We start from the raw sequence: 19,977 nt of genomic DNA, 5'->3' as shown, positions 1-19,977 counted from the left end.
TCCCCCACATAAAAATAAACTCTTGCCCAGGCCAAGGTTAAAGTTCCTTAAAGATAGGGGCTGGTCGTACCTAGCTCGATATGCTGTCAATCCATCCCTCTACTTCTGTGGTTCTCAAACCTTAGCAGGCATAGGAATCACCCAGAGGGCTTGTTGCAACAGACTGCTGGGCCCCACCCCCAGAACTTCTGATTCAAGGTGGACCCCAAGAATCTGCATTTCTAACAAGTTCCCAGGTGATATTGCTGCTGCTGGTCTGGAGACCACACTTTGAAAGCCATTGACCTAGTTTAGCTTCTCCCAAAATTCCCTGGAGAAGCCAGCCTCCTCAGAGTAGCTCCCCAGTCCTGACTGTGTATGTTGTCCATTTCTCTCGTCCCCTCAGAGCTGGGACTCAGCTGACACTGGGGGATGGGCAATACTTAGTAAAATAAGAGACCAAGACACCAGGATCTTGTTAGCTGGATATATTTCATTTTTTTTTGTTTTTGTTTTTGTCACAGAACACTGTTTGCAGTAGAGGAAACTGGCATTGCAGTCTGGTGGTAAAATGGCTTGTTCACATAAACCAGTACATGTTCATCCTTTAGCGCAAAAAGCCCTAATGGCGCGTACCCTATTGAAATTCAGGACATCTCCAATATTTTCTCTCTCTGTTTTTCTTTGTCATCATTTTTTTTTTTAATAAACATTTTCAAGGTTTGTCCAAAAGAAGGCCATATAGGTTCTTGGCTAGCGGAAGACAATTCAGAACAGTTGTTGCACACTTGGACTGTCACCTTCTCCAGGCTGGCAGTTGATATCTTATTTTTTTTCCAACTCATTTTTATTAAAAAAATAAAAAAATGCTCCAACTATCAGTTTTACAAAATCTCTAAGGGAAACACAAGAGCAAGGTGCTGAGGTAAAAAACACCTGAGGTAGCTTTTTTTTGTGTGTTTTTCTCGATAAAAAAATCTGTAAATTTAACGCCCTGGGCCAACGACCTCGTGTAAATTGCTATTTTTCTCCATATTTTTTTTAAAAGAAAGAAATCATTTCACTGAATATTGATGGCTTATACACCAAAATGTAAAAAGACAAAATACATTCTTTCTTTGTGGAATTTTTCTTTGTTTGGTTGGTTGGTTTGATGGGTTCCTGTTTTCCTCTTCCAAAATGCTAGGACAAGTACCATTGACTCTTGTTCTTTTGAGTTACCAAGTGTAAGTTGCGGCTGGTTTGTGTGTTTCGCTTTTGTTCCTTTTGTGTGATGTGATACTCAGAGCACTGCTTTGCCGGGGGGGGGGGGGTGCGTAGATATGGGGAACTGAGACAGAGGGATGAGGGAATTAAAAAGAATGGGGATGGAGAAGGGGAGGGGAAAAGGGTAGGGGGAGATAAACAGAGAGAGACAGAGAATTATATAGCAGTATGCAAAAACCAGTTTAAAACCTGTGAAGCAAAGAGAAATGGGTGTGTGAGCTAGACAGGGATGAAGAGAGACAGAGTTTCCTCTTCAGAGAGACGGTATCCCTTCTGTTGACATACACAGGTGATCCAGAACTGCTGTGAGTGTCCTTTCGACGAGATTTCCCTCTGGGTGAATTTTGTGTGGGTGGCCTTCAAGCTCCTTACTAAACCATTAGACCTCCCAAAGAAAGACTTTATTCTTTAAAGTCTAGAAAAGCCTGCTTTCTCTTTAAAAAGAAAAAAAAAAATTAATAATTGATTAAAAATTGGAGTTAGTTGAGTTATTTGATATATTATTTCTAAAATATATTAACGCTGCAGGCACCCTGTGTAACCCACAGGCCACATATCTTAACATCTTTCCCCTTCTAATATGTACACACATGTACAGAGACAATTTTCCACAAAAAGAAAAGGGTGTGAATTTTGCTTTGCTTTGAACACGTTCACCTATGTTAGTTCAACTGAAAGGGATAGCGTGGTGGGAGTTAAGGAGAGATCCGAGTGGATGGTGAAGTGGATGGCTGGGAAGCCTGCAGAGGCCCTGGGGGGAGGCAGGAGGCTGGGCGGTGAACAGTCTGACCTCCCTGCCTCCCTCCCAGCCCCTGGGATTCTCAGGGCCTCTGCAGAGTCCCTGGCGCCTCCGCAGACTTCTCATTCCTCAGGATGGTCTTTGGTTTGCTCCCGATCTGGCTGGCTGTGTTTGGTCTCATTCTGTCAGGTGTTGGAAGGGCTACATTCATCCGTTGTTTTGCTGGTGCCTGTGGGAGCCTCACTTGCTGCGCTGTGAGGCGACTCCCTGAGGATATTTCTGCTCCTGCTGCTTCACCTGTTGTACAATTTCCCTGATCTTGCGCTGTGCAGTCTGCAGCAAGGGAGAGGAGGGGACAGGGGAAAAAAAGGAACCCAGTTCTGAGGACAAGCAGTGGGGGGGAGGGGGAGGCTTGGGGGAGGGAGGTGGTAAGCTAAGAGAAGTGTCATCTACCCGCTGAGGCCCTTACTCTGGGGGCCTTTTCTACCTGGAAATAAAGTGGCAACATCATCCCCCCACCAACCCCCCAAGGCTGCTGGGTAGAAGATAAGGAGATGGGACCCCAGAAGCTTCCAGTTAATTGCTGGACAGACAGGCCAGGACACAGAACCAGGGAACCAGTGACCAGAAGGCCTTGCAGAGGTCAGACAGCACCCTCCTCCCAACCACACACGCTTCAGCTTCCAAGGCTGCCCCACCCACCTTTCTAGAGTCCCTAGGAAGAACATTAGTGTGATTGCTGGGAAAGATGGAAGTGAATGGGATGGGGATGAAGTGAGGAACTGGCCCAGACACTCTGCCCTAAACAACTGGAGAAAACGTGTGAACCCAAACCTGACCCCTCACCCCACCCCAGTGCTCCCACTACTGGGAGACCCCTGCAGACCGAACTCCTGCAGCAACCTGGCAGCTCAGACACAGGGCACTGGAGGAGCTGGGACGTGAGAGCAGCAGAGTCGGGTGTGGCTGGGGCTGGCGGGGCTCTGACTGCAGGAGGCCCAGGTAGGAATCTCACAGGTCACAGGGCATGGGGATGCGGCAGCACAGCAGGTGCCTTTTCCCAGTCAGGTCTCCCGGCACAGGCACGGCGCTGGAAAGCCAGCTGATGGCTCAGACAAACCTTCCATGAAAGCTTAGACTTCCTTCACTGGTTTAGGACAAGGACCGGGACTGCTCCATCCCAAAACCCAACTAAGAAAAAGCATCAGCAAGAACGGGGCCACATGACACAGGTCGCTGGCACCTCCGAATGAAAGAGAAGCAGCTGTGTGAAGGTCCTGTGTCCTGATGGGGGGTGTCATGGTGAGATGGAGGAGGAGAGGAAATGAGGGCCTCGTGCGATGAGCACTTAACCCGTAAGCGTGAGATTCTGGCACCCAGGCAGGTTCTCAGGGCCTGGCTGGGACCCCCAAGGGTGGGCCCTTGCCTGGTATGTGGCTCCCAGCAGAGGAAGGCTGTGACTGAGGCCTGAGTAGGAGGGCGAGGGAAGCAGAGACCTCGCACTGGAGCATTTCAGGGGGCTTGAAACATGCTTGGCTTGACTCCAAAGTTCTACATTCTTCCTCAGGCTCCGCTAGCATGCCTGGGGGAGAGCAGTGGTGAGAAGGTGGGGAACAATTTCCTTGCCCTGTAGGCAGTCCCTGAAGACCCAGGGAGAAGTTCCATCTCTGTGTGGGGTCGGGGTAGGGGGTGTGTCTGTGCAAGGCCCATGGCCACCCGACAGGCCACTAATAGGTTAGACAGAGAACTGAAGAGACTGGCAGGAGAGACCGGACCCTCACAGCACAGGTACCTGGCTAGCAAAGAAGTGCCCAATAATTCTGACGATCACTTCCTCATTTTCATCTGGCGTTTGGTCACGAGGCACGATGACTTCTGCACTGGTTAAGTTCTGCAGTTCATTCACCTGGGAAGGGAGAAAAGCGGGCTCAGGAGGAAGTGGGCGAGGGGAGTGGCAGAAGGCAAGGAGGCTGCTCTCCTTTCCTTCAATCTAGGACACCTCTGGGGACTTCCCCGCCCCGGTCACATGAGGCCGTGTTGGTTTGGCCCTGCGAGGCTCGAAGACAGAGAGGGAGTCCAGTCCCCAATTCCATGGAACTGCTTATGGGGCTGAATTCTCTCATTCTGGAGTTCCCGTCAATGCGGATCTTGCACATGGTCACAGTGACTCCAGGCTTCCCAGTAATCCAGGGAAGAAAGTCACTACCTGACATGCTCTCCTTGGCGCGAGCCCTGAGCCGTAGACAAAGTAAACTTTCCTTTCTGATCAGGCCCTGCTCCGTCCCTCTTTGCTCCAAGTCTTGCTTATGCTGTTCCTACCCCTACGTTGTCATCTTTTCTCCCTACCACTCGAGTTCTATCACAGGCCTGCCTCCTCCGTGCAGCCTTCAGCCCCTGCTGATCTCCCCTTATCCTATTTCCTGCAGTCTGGTGTTCCTCCTCACTGGGTCTGCTTCCCAACAAGACTACACTTCCCGGGAGCTAGTACCCCAGCCCCTGGCATAGTGCTGAGTACACAGGTAGAGTTGGCAAGTGCCTAGTGGACAGGCGGGGGCAGGCACAGAATTCAATGACGGATTCTAAAATAACCAAATAGGACATGGAAGGGCTCAGGAGTCCACTCCCTAGTGGACTATTTGCTCTCTTTGCCTACTACACTCCAGCTTGCTAGAGCTCGGTGTGCCTGCCCTCGGATGTTGATCACCCTCCTGGATACAGGGAATAATCTGCATGCCATGCAACTTTATTCTTTTGCATAAAAGTGACTTATTATATCCAGAACTTGGCTTTGATTCCTCTGTAAGAGTTTCTATGTAAAGAAAACAGCAAACACACACACACAGTCAGAACTCCAAAGATATCCCAAATTCCTGCCACCCAGCACTGCCACCTTGCCAGCGTGCACAGGCTTTACTGGAACTTCTCAGGTGTCGATCCCCACCAGGTGGTAGGTCATGTTCCAGAACACACCTGTGTGTCTGATGGACTATCTGCTCATTCCTACAGGCTTCAAAGTCGATTCTCTGGCACTTTTCAAATTACATTGTATTACTGCCACCTTCAGGTTGAGAACCTTGATTATTTTTTGAAAATGATTTCCTTCTCACCAACTACCCTATTGCTATCCTCGCTCCCCTGTAGCAGATGGCCAGATGTGGGAAACAGCCAGAAGACACAGTCTGTAGGAGGGAGAGTTAGGGCCCCTGGAAGGCATCTGTCAGGAGAGTTTGAAGAGTCAGAAGAGAATGAAGGACATCAGACCTCACGGGGCTCTGAGCATGAAATTCAGAGAATATGATGGTCTGCCAAGTGGGTATCCTCTGGGTGGGACTCTGCTGCCTATTATTTTCCTGCTGCTCTGTGGGTACAAAGGGGCAGGAGGCAGCCTCCCTGTCTTCAGGAAGTGGAGACCATTTCCCAGCACGTAGCTGAGATGCAGTGTTCAGGGTGCAGGACCCTGGTGTTTTTGGTACCTAGCTCAGTACCACGGATCTGGGGCCCTCATCTCTGGAGGGATGCCAATTACATTTTTGTCCTTGAAGAGCAGTGGGGGTCTGTGGGAAGTCAGGCCAGGCCGGGGCAGGGAATTCAGCTCAGGAGGTGAAGCCAGCTCGGAGCAAACTTACGGTTTTGCCGCCCTTGCCAATCACCCGGCCAGCTGTAGAAGAGGGCACTCGGATGTGGGCTTCCAGCTTCACCTCTTCTTTGGGGTTAAAGAAGTTTTCTTCTTTCAGTTTCCCAAAGATCCGCCCCTGGGCCTGAGAGAGCAAGACATGACTGGTGACTCGCAGTCAGCTGCCAGTCAACCCACTTTAGCGGCGCTGCTCCGGGAGCCGGCGAGTCCAGACTGCACCCCTGTGCTGCCACACTCGCTCTGGCCACGTGCAGGGAAGGTGTGCGCCCTGCTTCGCTCGCTCACAGACCTGGCAGGGTGCCGTTCTGGCCCCATCCCATGACTCCCACTTTCCGAAATGTGCACTGGGCACTCCCGTGTCTTCATGGTTCGCACACCGTCACCTCCTCTAGGAGGTGTGTTGGACTGGGGGTGGTGGTGAGGCGGCAGAACTGTATGTCTTATTTCCGTCTCCCTAGCACCTCTAAACGTCTGGTTGAATGATTTTGTTCAGGGAATTCTTTATTTCCTCTTACTATGATATATTCAAACCTCTGGTTATTAAAGGATGGACGTGAGGGTGGTGGTGATGGGATCTGATGAGCGTGATCTTGCTTTTTGATGTCTAACTCCAAAGCCATGGTAGCTAAGAGGTTATTGTTCTTTTTAAAAAAACTTAAAAAAAAATTGAGATATAATTTATATAACCTAAAATTAATCATTCTAAAGTGTACACTTCAGTGGTTTTTTAGTATATTCACTATTTTGTGCAAGCGTCAACACTATCCAGAACATTTCTATCCCATCCCCCAAATAAAAACCCCGTACCTATTAGCAGTTAGTCCCAATTCTTCCTACCCCCATCCCCTGGCAACCACTATTCTACTTCCTGTCTGTATGGATTTGCCTGTTCTGGACATTTCATATAAATGGAATCACATAATACACATGGCCTTTTGTGTTTGCTTCTTTCACTTAGTGGAATGTTTTCTAGGTTCATCCATGTTGTACTGTAGTGTGCATCAGAAATTCACTCCTTTTTATGGCTGAATAATATCCTGTTGTGTGGATATACCACATTTTGTTTATCCGTTTATGAGTTGAAGGGTTATGGTTCTTGAATGGTTCCACATGAGTTAATTTTGTCTTTTCAAATTTTAAATGATAAGGATTATATTTTTTTGACTTTTAGAAAACTCAAGTTATAATTTTCCTAGGGGAGAAAAAAGGGCAAAAACAAAGCACCCCACCAAATAACTTCCAACAAACCATGCTATTTCCCCTTACACCCCATGTTTATGCCCCCCTAGCCTGAAGGGGGTAAATGACCAAATGAGTATGACATATCCATCCTTAGGACAATGACTGAGGGGTCAGAGATAACACAGAGGAGGCGCCATTTGAGTGGTGCACTGACGGACGATCTACTTTTCCAGGGGAGAGAAGGGAAGGAGGGCTCCAGGCAAAGGCAATAGCTGGGAGGTGGGGAAGACAGGGTGGGTCAGACTAGTGAGCAGTAGCAGGAAAGGAAAAAGCAGCAGGAGGTTGGGGTTCCAAAAAATGGCCTTGAACACACCTCTGGGGTGGCTGCCGCCTGTTAAAAGGCCCTTGGCTCCCCAAACAGGTGGCCCTGTGCCCAGTGCCTGCAGAGCTGAGGTGGCCCTTGGCACTGACCTTGAACTGGGCTTCAGGTGGGCCGGTGATGATGACCATCCTTTCACTGACGTCTGGGCCTTCCGCTGGGGCAATCTGCAGTTCACAAGGAAAGAGGAAAGTGCTGTTGCTTGCTGCGTTCTGCAAGCCCCTTTCTTGTCTAAGTGGATGGCACACACACTAGCAAGAGATTACAGAGCTTCCGTCTCTGCACCTGGTGCTTCGTCTGACCCCTGCTGCTGCCACTCTGGGTCTTAGGAAGTCATGACTGTAGTGCCCAGGATCAAATTTGGGTCTTTGGCCGCCCAGAGAGAGTTGAAGCAGGCCAGCAGTTACTGGCTGCCCCTGTCCCCAGCACCAGCAATGACGGGCCTCCTGTCACCAAGCCAAGGGAGCTGAGCTCTAGGAAGAGGGAATTATTCAGGCTCCACCAACCCACCCAGAGCCCAGAGGGGAGGAAGGGCCACTCCAGAGGCGTTAAATTGGAGCCAGCTTGCAGGAAGGTAACCCTGGTTCTGATGCTCAGCTCCCAGAGGCAGCTGGCTGCAAGTGACAGTGGCACTAGAGCAGGTGGGGCGAGGACCAGCTCCTCCATGGCACACAAATCAACTGTGACAGCCCCAGAGCGGGAATGAGGGACGCTGGTTCCAGCACCGGCTCTGCAGATCCCTCCCCTCCGTTTCCTCATCTGTGAAATGTGGAGGCTGAACCTGGCAGGGTCAGAACGTCCTTCGAGCTCTCATTCTTGGTGAGTCTGAGTTTTTTTGTAACACAACTCAAATGTTGTGTGATGGACCAAGCAAATTTTTTTTTGTTAGAGAGATTCTCACTACATATTTTTTTTTCTGCACACCCTGCCTTATTCCAGAAACCTTTAATTAAGGTAGCTTTAAAAACAAATACAATGTAGCAAAATTTAAAAAAAATTAAAGTAAAAAGAGTTAAAAGTATACTGGGCATTAGGAATGAGCCAGGATGAGGCTAGTACACAAATACATCTCTTAAGGTCCTATACACCTGCCTCAGGTGCGCCACAGACGGGGATCTAAGCTTACTAAGCAATTACAAAAAGGGAATATGATCAGTGACCGTGTTCCTAAGGCAGAACACCACCAGCAGCTCAGGGGAGGCACCGTTCCTGAGACTGAGCCTCGACACGCAAGCTGTTCAGAGTGAAGGTGATTCACCACTGACGTGCACGTACCCATTATCATCTCGGAACCGCTCCGTCTCAGTCTTAGGCTCCCCCAGGAGGACCCCCACCTCCACCTCCACTGGATTTAATTTAGTTTTCTCTCAGTATATGCCCCGAGCCAGGTTCCATCCATGCGTCCTGCGTTGCTGTCTCAGCTTTATTGTGAGGACACATCCAAGGCGTGCTCTGACCCGTACCCCGCTCTGGAAGGAGGGACCCTTCTACACAATTTGTGAAGAGGTCTCTGGCCTTGATTACTTTGGAGCACGAGGATGAATGTGGGACATAGGGTGCCAATGACCGAGCTTCTTAGGAGACTTCCCTTTGCTGCGGGCAGACCACCTGCCAGCCTTCAACTGCAGGACAATGGCCTCAGCCGAAAATCACAGAACGCAGTGTGGCCAGGGGACCAAGACTCCCCAGCAGGCCACACACAGACTGGCCCTTGAGACCACTGGTGGAAACCCTCTCCTCTTCTTCTAGATCCACAGCCAGCATTAAATCTGGTCCTTATCTCAAAGAGTAAATAAGAGAGACCAGATCATGGACATGGTGTTTGCTAGTTCTTACCCACCGAAACCAAGAAGGGCTGAAGGGTAATTCACCATTAACGTCGACCAAATCAGTTTCCTGGTGACTCATGGCCGTCTTGCTTAGATTCTGAAAGAAGCCCCCCAGCTCTCTCTACTGTCCAGCATTCGCCAGCCCAGCCCAGAAGCCCGAGAGTTACACACGTGCTCCTGAGTTGTGGAATGGCATTCCACAGGCAAACTCCCTCCAGAAGACCAGGAGTGAGGACCCCATTCTATGACTGAAGCCAATGGGACCCAGAGAGATGAGGTGACTGCCAAGATCCCAGGGTGAGGAGGAGCTGGAGCAAGGATCAGGAATGGAGTGTCCCTGGCTGGCACTGTCAACTGAATTTTGTGTGGCATTGCTCTGCAAAAAAAGGTGAGCGATGGGAGCTCAGCTCTTCCTGTAACCAAGCGTCTTGTGGCATGCACCTCCCCGACCTCAGCTCCGCCCACCCCCGCCAGCACTCTGCTCCTACTCTCAGTGGAAAGCTCTCTCCCGGCCCCAGCAGCATCCAACGTGCCTCTAGCTGTGGCCCCTGAAGACTGGCAAAGCAGGACTAGGGGCATTCTCTGGAATCAGTGAGATCATCCATCTTGCTTTAGAGACAGATGCTTTCAGAGAACTGTCCAGATAAAGGGGATCTAGCAAAAACCAGGTTGATTTTAAAAAGTGGGGACTTTCTCTCACAGACACATGGCTTCCCTGGTTTTCCCGCCTCTTTACTGTTCTGGAGAGAGGCAGGGGCTGGGGGAGGAGAAGGTTGCTGGAGAAGCAGGTTGTTGGCCCAGCATAAAAAACGTCTGGACATTACCAGACTGCAGAGCCCATCTGTCTCCCAGGTCCAGCCCTGCTGTCTTTGCCCATCACAGAGGTCATGAGCAAAGTGACAGGCCACCATGCTACCTTGCTGGGACAGAGGGGCTCTGGGGATGCTGTGTGGAGAAGCCCAAGGGACTATCTCTCTCTCTCCGTATTTTCCTAAAGGCCTGCTGGGAATGGGTCTGTCACAGCACTCAGGTTGCTAGGGTAGAAAAAACACTGGACCAGAAATAGGATACCCTGGCCAAATCTTCACTCTCACGTTCTCTAGCTTTGTGGCTTTTGACAAGTCAATGAAACTCTCTGGGCCCTGGTTCCTTGTGGGCAACAGTAAATAGAGAGTTATTGCTGCAGTCATCTCACGGGTCAGCGGAATTGATATCTAAGAGCCAGTCTTGCCACTGATTCTCTAAGTTTCACTTTTGTCAGGGGAAAAAAGGGAGGATTTCATGAGATGATCCCTCAAGTCCCTTTTAGCTGAAATTGTCTCATTCCATCTCTGCATGGCATCTTGGAGCACAGGACTGAACACTGGGAAAGGCCCGCGAGGTGCAGCCTTCCACACCTTCCACACCTCACCTGTCCCATTCCAGGAGGGGGACCCTCACCTGCAACAAGCCTGCTGGTGGAAAGGCCCCTGTGTGCCCCCCCACACCCCCACACCTCGGGGCTCTCATCCAATCTGTCCACTTTGCAGGTGACATAAATGAGGCCTGAGAGGGGAAATGATTTACCTAAATAAAACTCGTCTATGGTCTCACTGCAATGTTTGTTCTGCGCTACTCAGAATGTTTTGTTTTTGTTTTTTCTCCAGCACACTTGCTGTGGGAGAAATTCCAGCTCTTCTTGGGGAGAAAGTGTAAGCATTCTTTCTCTCCAAGTCATGAGACTTCTTGTTCGGAATGCCGGGTTGTCCCATGGTAGCAAATTATTTTACGTAACAACGGAAACTCTGTTTCCGAAAGTGTTTCATGAGGCTCGGGACGTGCTCAGCATTCTGCCCGTGAGTCAGAGCTGATAGCTGGGCTTGGAGCAGGACCAGGGTGGAATAATCCTTCCCTTTCAGCTTCTCTGACGATTCTTCACATTGTGCTCGAGGAGGCAGGATGTGGGTATGGAACTGCAGCTATGTCTGCATCACAACCATTTCCATAAATCAAGGGGCCTTCCTTCCTGAGCCTCCTCTGTTCAGTCCCAGGGCTGCACATCAGGTTGTCACCAGCTTTTATTTATCTATGGTTTTATCATCACTTTTCAAAGAGTTTTTCATTCAAATTAGTTTTTCAAAGTTCAAGGGTTTCTGAAGTGGAGATTAATTAAAGCATCGAAGCACTGGTAACTGCTAAGTATAAATTATCGCTCCACTTAAGTCCACTCCCTTGACTTGGGAAAAATCCTCAGCCATTCTTGGCTTTATCTTCTTAAGAAGAGGAGAGTGCTAACCCAAAGAGGACTGGGTTGGCTTATCTGTTTTTTCTATTCCATATATTTTTTCTAATTCAGTTGTTAGTTGAACAAACAAGCAATAACAGAGATAAAGATGAGAGCAAATGCCCTGGAGGCAAATTTTCCAGATCCTGTGGCATTCTGTCCCTGGGACTGACAGAAGCAACAAGGGATGTGGAGGGGGAGGTGGTGGTGGAAGAAGTGGGCTGGGGTGGCTGTGGAGAGTGGCTTTACCTTGATGGAGGCCCCGGCGAATCTAGCCAGCTGTTTAATGTGCGCCCCCTTCTTCCCGATGATGGCCCCCACGGCCTGGGTTGGGATGAAGAGATTCACAATCTCCTGCTCTGGATACTGTAAGGGCAAGAATGACAGAAGACATCATTCCCACTGGGGTTGCTCCTTCGCGCACTCAACGGTTACTGAGAATCTACCATGAACCACATGGTGGGGAGGCCCCACTACTAACCAAAGGGCCAAAATGTGCATGGGATTCTTCTGTGGCTTACGGCTCTGCAGGTGTGAAACTTGAGGAATGAACCTGAACACAGGGAGGATCGCACGACAATCAAAATGCAAACTCCTCTTGAGCAGCTCTGAATTTGCTAGATACAGAAAGTTGTCTGTTCAGAGGTTTTCTGTCATATACAAATGTGATATGTACTTCTCCTGTGTCTTCATCCAAGAAATCAACATAGCAATCAAACATACCTGGCCTGAGGCTGGGGCCCTGAAGCACTTCGTTACAGGGAATGGAAAGCTGCCTGCCCAGCCCATCTTATAGCCAGGAATGGCATTTTGACAAGAGTGGTGTCCTATTCCAAATAAGAAGGCAACAAGACCCACCCTGACCAGGCTGCATGGTGACAGCCCAGAGAAACATGGGCAAGGCCACCAGGGGTCCTTGCTATAGGGTCCGTGGGAATGACATGATCCTATCTGCTAGACTTTGTTCAGAGATCTTTGGAAACTCTAATCTTTAGTCCAACATCACCTCCTACTTTGATGGCTCATTCGCACCTGTTTCCTGCCACCTATGGGATTTGTAAGCATCAGCAGGATTGTGAAACGGGACAGCACCAGCACTTTGAAGAAGCTCTAGTGTACTTGAGTGCTGAGTAGTTTGGTGTGCTCATGCCCTGCTATGTGTCCCTCCCAGGATGACCTGGAACCACAGGACCCAGCATGCACACCGTGACCATTCACTGGTCAGTCTGCCAAAGACTATGTGGTGTCAGCCACAGAAGAGGGAAACGTGGTGGATGGGGCTGAACTGAGGGGCACTTACGGAGTGATGATGCGGGAACGGGCCGAATTGGTGAGGGGGGTACAAGCTGGAGAAGTATCCGGAGTGGGTCTGCAGCATGAGAGAAACAGTCAATCAGCTGGTGCTCTCAAGGTCACTTACCAAACTCAGGGAGGCAAGATTCCCACACGCAACACAGGCTGCCTGAGCCATCATCTGGCCCCACTGTTGTGTCTGCACACCTGTCCCTCTGCAGCTCAGATCTCTGCTCCACCTTCCCCCTCAGAGCACTGGGCTGGGCTGAATGTTGATCCTTTCCAGCTGAGCCATGGTTTAGGTTTCCTAGCATCTTACCGTGTGAGTGAGCACACACACATACCCTTTTAACCTGCCCGCAGGTCGAGAGGCAGGGCCAGTGGCTTCTATTTTCTGGGGCATTATGAACCATGGATAAAAAGGAACAGAGTGTGCTAGGACAACATCCAAGAGTTATTCAGAACAAGCAAATGTGCTCCCAGGAAGTCAGATCAGTGAGCTCCATCAGAGAGGTTCAGAGGGAACGGAGAGATTGAGAAGGGAGAAACTGAAAAAGAGATGGAGAGGAAAGAAAATGAATGAATAAATATATTGTGTGTGAGTGTGGGGAGCAGGAGTAGGGCACAGGAAGGCAGATGTGGATAGAAGAAAATAGCGCTATGAGGAAAATAACATTTTAAAAGTAGCTGTTTTTTATTGAATACCTATTGCATACTAGGCACTGTGGTAGATACTTTATTCATAAACTTTTTTTTTTGTGAGGAAGATCAGCCCTGAGCTAACATCTGCCAATCTTCCTTTTTTTTTTTGCTGAGGAAGACTGGCCCTGGGCTAACATCCGTGCCCATCTTCCTCCACTTTATATGGGACGCCGCCACAGCATGGCTTGACAAGCGGTGTGTCAGTGCGCACCTGGGATCTGAATTGGTGAACCCCGGGCTGCCGCAGTGGAGCGCACGCACTTAACCGCTTGCGCCACCAGGCCGGCCCTCCATAAACTCTTTTAATCCTCACAATAGTCCAGCAAGGCAGGAATAGGTCTGATTTTATACATTCTTATGGGCAGGACACCAACCAGTCAGCAAAGTCTAGTTAACTGTACTTTATATAAGGCCAAGTAAACGCTGACATGCCTGTTACAGAAAAGGAGGTGAACAGCTCTGAGCACCATGGAACCAATCCCTCGGGTCCAGCCCGCAACATAACCTCCCTGGAAGACCGTCCAACAGTGGTCAGACACGGGTAAGGCTTGGACTCAGGGGACCCAGCTTTCATTTGAGGACCCTTTAAAAAAAATCTTAGGACGTCCTTCATCTCCTGAATCTCTAGCTGAACTCGGAGCTACAGATCACAACTTTGCCCTATGATTCATTAGGGACAAAATGAAACTGTTCCCCTTTTTGAGCCTGGAGAGTGGACTTCTGGACCTGCGGAAGAAGAGATGTGAACACTATGGGGAGCGTCCCCCAGGGCTGCTCGAGGTGCCCACAGCACCTACGGAGGACAAAACTCTGCTTGTGGAAGGAAACGGTGACTGTAGCGCAACCCTTTGCTTTTATGACTTCGAAAGAGGCTGCAGTGATGCCTCAAGCCCACAAGAGGGTGCTATGAGATCAGCGTTCTCTTGGCAACCTCTAGTTTTGAAAGGCAGCTGAGTGAAGAGGTTTTGGCTTCCTTGGTCGTGTCTCTTTCTTGAAGATCATCAGCTCCAGATCCTTGTCCATGCAGATCCCTGTCTGGGGCTTTGGAGTGTGGGGGGAGAATTCCTGCAGCTTTTCCACTTAGACAAAGCTCTACCTTGGGAAAAGGATGCTTCTGCCCTCCCTACCTGGAGAGCTTTCCTTCAGCCCTCATAGCAGAAATAATTCTTTTGAATTGTGATTTGGCCTCACTCGTCTCTCTCCTACCACTTGGGTTAGGAGCGAGAATTACCTGTAAAAGGACAAAAAGGACAAATTCCCACTCCCCTTTTTATTCATGAGCTACAGCTGGGAAACTGTCATGAGAAAAAAGAACCCTGAACTCAGTAATTAGGAGCTCGTTTCCAGCTGAGGCTCTGCCATTAGCCTTGGTGCACATAAGTTGGCTTTTGGAGTCAGAAGACTCAGAAGACCTGAGTGAATCACTAGTTCTATACAAGTTGGAATAATTTATTCAGCCTTCCTAAGCCTCTCCACAAATGGTTTAAATAATATCTAGATCTTTTAATATTGTTGTGTGGGTTCGTTCAATTGTTCATTCATTCATTCAAAAGATATTTGAGGGCTGGCCCCATGGCTTCATTCAAAAGATATTTGAGGGCTGACCCTGTGGCTTAGCGGTTAAGTGCGTGCGCTCCCCTGCTGGCGGCCCGGGTTCGGATCCCAGGCGCGCACTGACGCACTGCTTCTCTGGCCATGCTGAGGCCATGTCCCACATACAGCAACTAGAAGGAAGTGCAGCTATGACATACAACTATCTACTGGGGTTTTGGGGGAAAAAATAAAATTATAAAAAAAAAAGATATTTGAGCACCTACTATGTGCAAAGCACTGTCCTAGGTGCTGGGCACAGAGCTATTAAGATAGAAAAGGTCACTGCCACGATGGGACTTAGGTTCTATTGGGGAGGCAGACAGTACCGTGAAAGAGATGACCAGGGGGATGTGAGGAAGGGGAGCTGCAGAGATGACAGGTGGGACGGTGACTTTAGCTGGAGTGGTCTAGGAGGACTCTTGGAGGAGGTGACCTCTGAGTTGGGACCCATGGAGGAGATGGAGCCCTGTGAAGGAACTGGGGAGGGAATATTCTTTTTTTTTTTAAAGATTTTATTTATTTATTCCCCCCCCCCCCCACCGCAAAGCCCCAGTAGATAGTTGTATGTCATAGCTGCACATCCTTCTAGTTGCTGTGTGTGGGACACGGCCTCAGCATGGCCGGAGAAGTGGTGCATCGGTGCACGCCCGGGATCCGAATCCGGGCCGCCAGCAGCAGAGCGTGCGCACTTAACCGCTAAGCCACGGGGCCAGCCCGGGGAGGGAATATTCTAAGCAGGGTTCTTAGAGGTTCAGAGCTAGGAAAGGAGTTGGCCTGTTTGAAAAGCAGAAAAGAGGCCTGTATGGTGAAAGCAAATAAGAGAGTTCAGTAGGATACGACGGGGAGGCAGGTGGGGCAAGATCACGCAGGGCCTCGTGGGCCTTGGTTTGGGCCTGGATTTGACCCTAAGTACAATGGCTGCCCCTGAAGGATGTTACGTGGCATTCAGTGAGGTCACAGGAATGGAAGACTCTATCATTGGGCATTGTATGGGCTGAATCAATGAGTGTTAAATGAATACTTATTTATAAGGAAGTGTGTGGCTTATCAGAGCATACTTTTTCCCATCCCTCCAAGCTTACATGGAGTCTACAACCTCAAATAGAAGAGGGCTTCCAACCATGCGTAGTCACAGTGATCAGAAAAGTAACCTGTTGATGATTTGAATAAATGTTCTCTTTAATGAGAAAGCAGGTTGTAGCCATCTGACAAACCAAGGCCCCGGGGAGCGGGAGGTCAGCATGGAACCCTGACTCCAACGTGGCAGCTGGGCTCACTGTCCCAGTTTGAGAGTCCCCAGCTATTTTATGAGGGAGAAGCTACTTTATTTTTTTTTATTTTTTTGTGAGGAAGATCAGCCCTGTGCTAACATCTGCCAATCCTCTTCCTTTTTTGCCGAGGAAGACTGGCCCTGAGCTAACATCCGTGCCCATCTTCCTCCACTTTATATGGGACACCGCCACAGCGTGACTTGACAAGTGGTGCGTCGGTACGCGCCCAGGATCCGAACCTGCAGACCCCAGGCCACTGAAGCGGAGTGTGCGCACTTAACCGCTGTGCCACCAGGCCAGCCCCAGAAGCTACTTTATTTTTGAGTGTTTCAAAAGCATTATGACATTGGGGAGAGGGAGATGAGGTGTTATGGCAAAGGTGCCCCTGCCAAGCATGCGCCCACCCCCTGCCAACAGAGAGGCAGCAAGGGGGGGGGGCATTATTATGCACTTGTTTATTTCAAATTCTCAGTTTGAAGGAAACTGGTGTCTGCTTTCCTCTATGCTTGACTCCGCAGGGGGGCAGGTAGAGGAGTATATACCAAACACACTTGTGAAAACTGAAAACGGTTGGGCCTGCTTTTCCTGGAAGAACTGCAGGGTCCTTAGTTCCAAGGTGTTATGTGTGACCATGTGATGCACGATTGAGGTGATATTCTTAAGCATGAAGCAATCAGGGTGGGAGGAGTGAGGAGTGGGAAAGGGGTAGTGGAGAAGGCAAGGGTCAGGCATACAAATTATGCTCAAATGTTTAAATAGCTTTACTATAATGACAGAGGGACACCACGTTGCAAAGACGGCGGGTGCTCTCCCTAGGAACCAGGGATACAGACATGGGCCTGGGGAAGGGCAGTGGACTTGGCCAGAGGGATCAGTGTCATGGGAAGAGCCTTCCATGATTCAGAAGGTGCACGGTTCCACCCCAGGTTGTCCAAGTGCCTCCCCACAGCAGCTGCTTATCCACCTGTGTGCGCTCACAGGGCTAAAACTGGTGAGCTAGCAAGAGGTAGAGCCAAGGATGCACAGATCTCTGTGGCTGACCCTGTGGCCCAAGATCTTAACCACCACACCCAACACTGCCCTCACCTGGAACTTTCCAAACTCACTGGTTCAGGTGGAGTCTATGGCGTGTGTTATGAAAAAGCTCCGCTAAGGATTCTAATATGCTCTCTGTTGGGTTTATTTAAATGCATGAATGGACAATTAAAATTCATTAGACATATATGGAGAATTAGCATGAAAGAGGGGAGATTCAAGAGGACAGTGCTTTATTAGGTGAGTAGACTGCTATGAGAAAAGACTAATCAGAAAACTAGATCAATCTTGGAAATTAAAAACATGATTAGTGAAGTAAAACTCAATAGAAGCCGTATAAATACCAGAACAGACACTCCTGAAAAGCCAATCACTGCATTAGAAGATCAACTGATGCAAAATAAAAAGAGAGCATTAGCGACATGAAGAGCAGAGGGAGCAGATCTTCTATCCATAAAGTGGGACCTCCAGAAGGAGGAAATGCAGTGGAGGGAGGAGAAGGGACACTAAAACTAATTACGGAAGCAAAAGATTTTCCTGAGCCAAAGAAAAACTTGAATCTTCAGATCAAAGGGCTCAGACTCAGATTTCTGAATTCCAAGGGTGAAGGCAAAGTACTACAAAAGGCAAAAAAACTTACAGACAAAAAGGAAAAAAAAGTTACCTACAAAAGAAAGAGAATCAGGCTAAAAGAGAATCACACTTATCTGAAAAAGGAAATGTTAGAAGTCAAGTTTTCAGAGTTCTGAAGGAACAATGACTCTAGAATTTCTGGACACCCAGTTGAACTTTCCTTCATGTGTGAAGGGGAAAAAAAGGCATTTTCAGAAATAGAAAGGTTTAGAAATTATGCCACTTATGTATTATTTCTGAAAAAAGTTGTTTGAGGAAGTACTCCAGACAAACAAACAAAAAAACCAAATAAATACCTCAAAAAATGAGAGGATATGGAACACAAGAAACCATCTGCAGTTAGCAAAGAAACCAGTAAAAGTTTAGTTAAATCTAAATAACTGTGGATTATGAGACTGTGTATTCATTAAGGAAGAAAGCTTTATAATTTGGACTAGAATTCCAGATTATTTCCAGTTATATGATCAAAACACATTAAATAAAATCTGTTAGAAATAAAGAATTTGACAAAACCATAATCATAATGAGAGAACAGAGAACAGTAAACTGCTCTCAAAATTTAGTAAGTTATATAGATAAAAAATTATAGAGAGGCTATGAGCCATCAATTAGAAGCTTGATTTTATAGCTGTTAACATAAGAGAAGGTATCTTTCCAAATGCCCATGATTTTCAAAAACTGATGATGCATGAGCAAGGCCACAAAAATCACAAATGTTCCAATAACATTCTCTGAGTACAAAGTACAGGAAACAATTTCAAGATAACAAAAAAAGAAACCCTTGACTACTTAGAAATTTAAAAAATAGAAAAATCCCTAGCAAAGCTGATTAAGAAAAAAAAGAGAGAAAACACAAATCTATGATGTTAGGAATTAAAAGAGAGCTATAACTACAGGTTTGGAGATTTAAAAGGCAACAGTCTGCTTTGTACAACTTTATGCCGATACATATGAAAAGAGAGGTGAAGTGAGTACTTTCATAGGAAAATATAAATCCAAAAACCAAGTCAAAAACTTATAAGAAATTGAAAAGGTTATAAATGATCTTTCTCCAAACAAAAGGTGCTAGGCCCAGATGTTTTACCAATGGGTGTTATCAAATCTTCAAAAACAGAACATCTCTATATATTCTTTAATTTTCCCAAGCCTAGTAAAAGTTGGCCTTCTTTCCAATTCATTCTTTGAGAGAAAAAATAACCCTGCTGTTAAAACTATCGAAGATAGTATTAAATTACAGTAAGTGCAGTGTAGACAGATGAATGGAACAGAACAGAGTCCAGGAATATGAGTAAGTGGGAATTTAGTGTAAGACAAAGCTGGCATTTCAAATTGTGTGATAAGATGGTGCATTACTCAATAAATGATTTTGAGAAAACTATGGAAAAAAACAAAGTTAGATCCCTATCTCAAAGTATAAGTCAAGACACATTGCCTATGAATTACAGATATAAACATAAACCCAAATCCCCCAAAACCAACAACTAAAAATTACTTTAAGAAAATGTGGGAGAATATTTTTACAGTCTTCGATGAGAAAAGACTTCTTCCTTAGCATGACATCAAAGGCCAGAAATCCATACAGGAAAATATCACTGATTTAACTACCTTAATTCTTAAAATTCTGCATGAATTGTGTTGTAGGGAAATCTGTGAAAATTTAAAATGCATGTACCCTTTGACACAATAATTCCACTCTTAAAAGAATTTACTTCCAGATATACTCACACAATTGTGTGAAGACTTTTGTATAAGGATATTCCATTTTGACATTATTTGCAGTACAGAAAACCTGGAAACAACCCAAATGTCTAAAAATAGTGTGCTCAGTAGAAAAATTATAGTAAATTCACACAGTGGAATACTAAGGAGCCATTAAAGGGAATTAGGTCTAGCTACAGAAGGATGCCCATAATAAGTAAAAAAACAACTTGTAATTCACTGAGTATAGCATGATTCCACTTGTATTTTTGAATAACATCATCGTACATATGCTGAAAAAACATTTTTAAAAAATTGTGTAAACAGAGTGCTATACTCCTGGGGTGTGTTGTTGGGTGAAATCTGGGTAAGAGAAGGAAGTCTGCAGGGAAACATTTATATTTTACTTCATACAATAGTTTGTTTACTCAAAATATGTCTATTTTATTTATTTATTTATTTATTTTGGTGAGGAAGATTA

At 47.4% G+C, this 19,977-nt stretch overlaps 1 protein-coding gene across 3 annotated transcripts in view; it reads right to left on the bottom strand.

Moving 5' to 3' along the window:
- Positions 1-452: 452 nt before the first annotated feature.
- Positions 453-19,977, bottom strand: part of IGF2BP2 (insulin like growth factor 2 mRNA binding protein 2) — a 151,714-nt gene continuing 132,189 nt past the window's right edge. For 2 of the 3 annotated variants that reach the window (XM_004424617.3, XM_004424618.3), the window contains 6 exons: positions 12,572-12,640; positions 11,521-11,637; positions 7,272-7,346; positions 5,611-5,742; positions 3,777-3,890; positions 1,249-2,317 (listed from right to left, as the gene is read on the bottom strand). In XM_004424617.3, coding sequence (XP_004424674.1) covers positions 2,225-2,317; positions 3,777-3,890; positions 5,611-5,742; positions 7,272-7,346; positions 11,521-11,637; positions 12,572-12,640 — 600 coding nt within the window. In that variant the 3' untranslated portion in view covers positions 1,249-2,224. Of the gene's footprint in view, positions 2,318-3,765; positions 3,891-5,610; positions 5,743-7,271; positions 7,347-11,520; positions 11,638-12,571; positions 12,641-19,977 lie in introns of all 3 variants that reach the window. The other variant, XM_087439896.1, reaches the window with a different exon arrangement.

This window comes from Ceratotherium simum, chromosome 15 (assembly GCF_057802395.1).
Source record: "Ceratotherium simum simum isolate JZ-2026a chromosome 15, ASM5780239v1, whole genome shotgun sequence".
NCBI lineage: Eukaryota > Metazoa > Chordata > Mammalia > Perissodactyla > Rhinocerotidae > Ceratotherium > Ceratotherium simum.
This window is presented reverse-complemented; position numbering and strand designations above follow the sequence as displayed.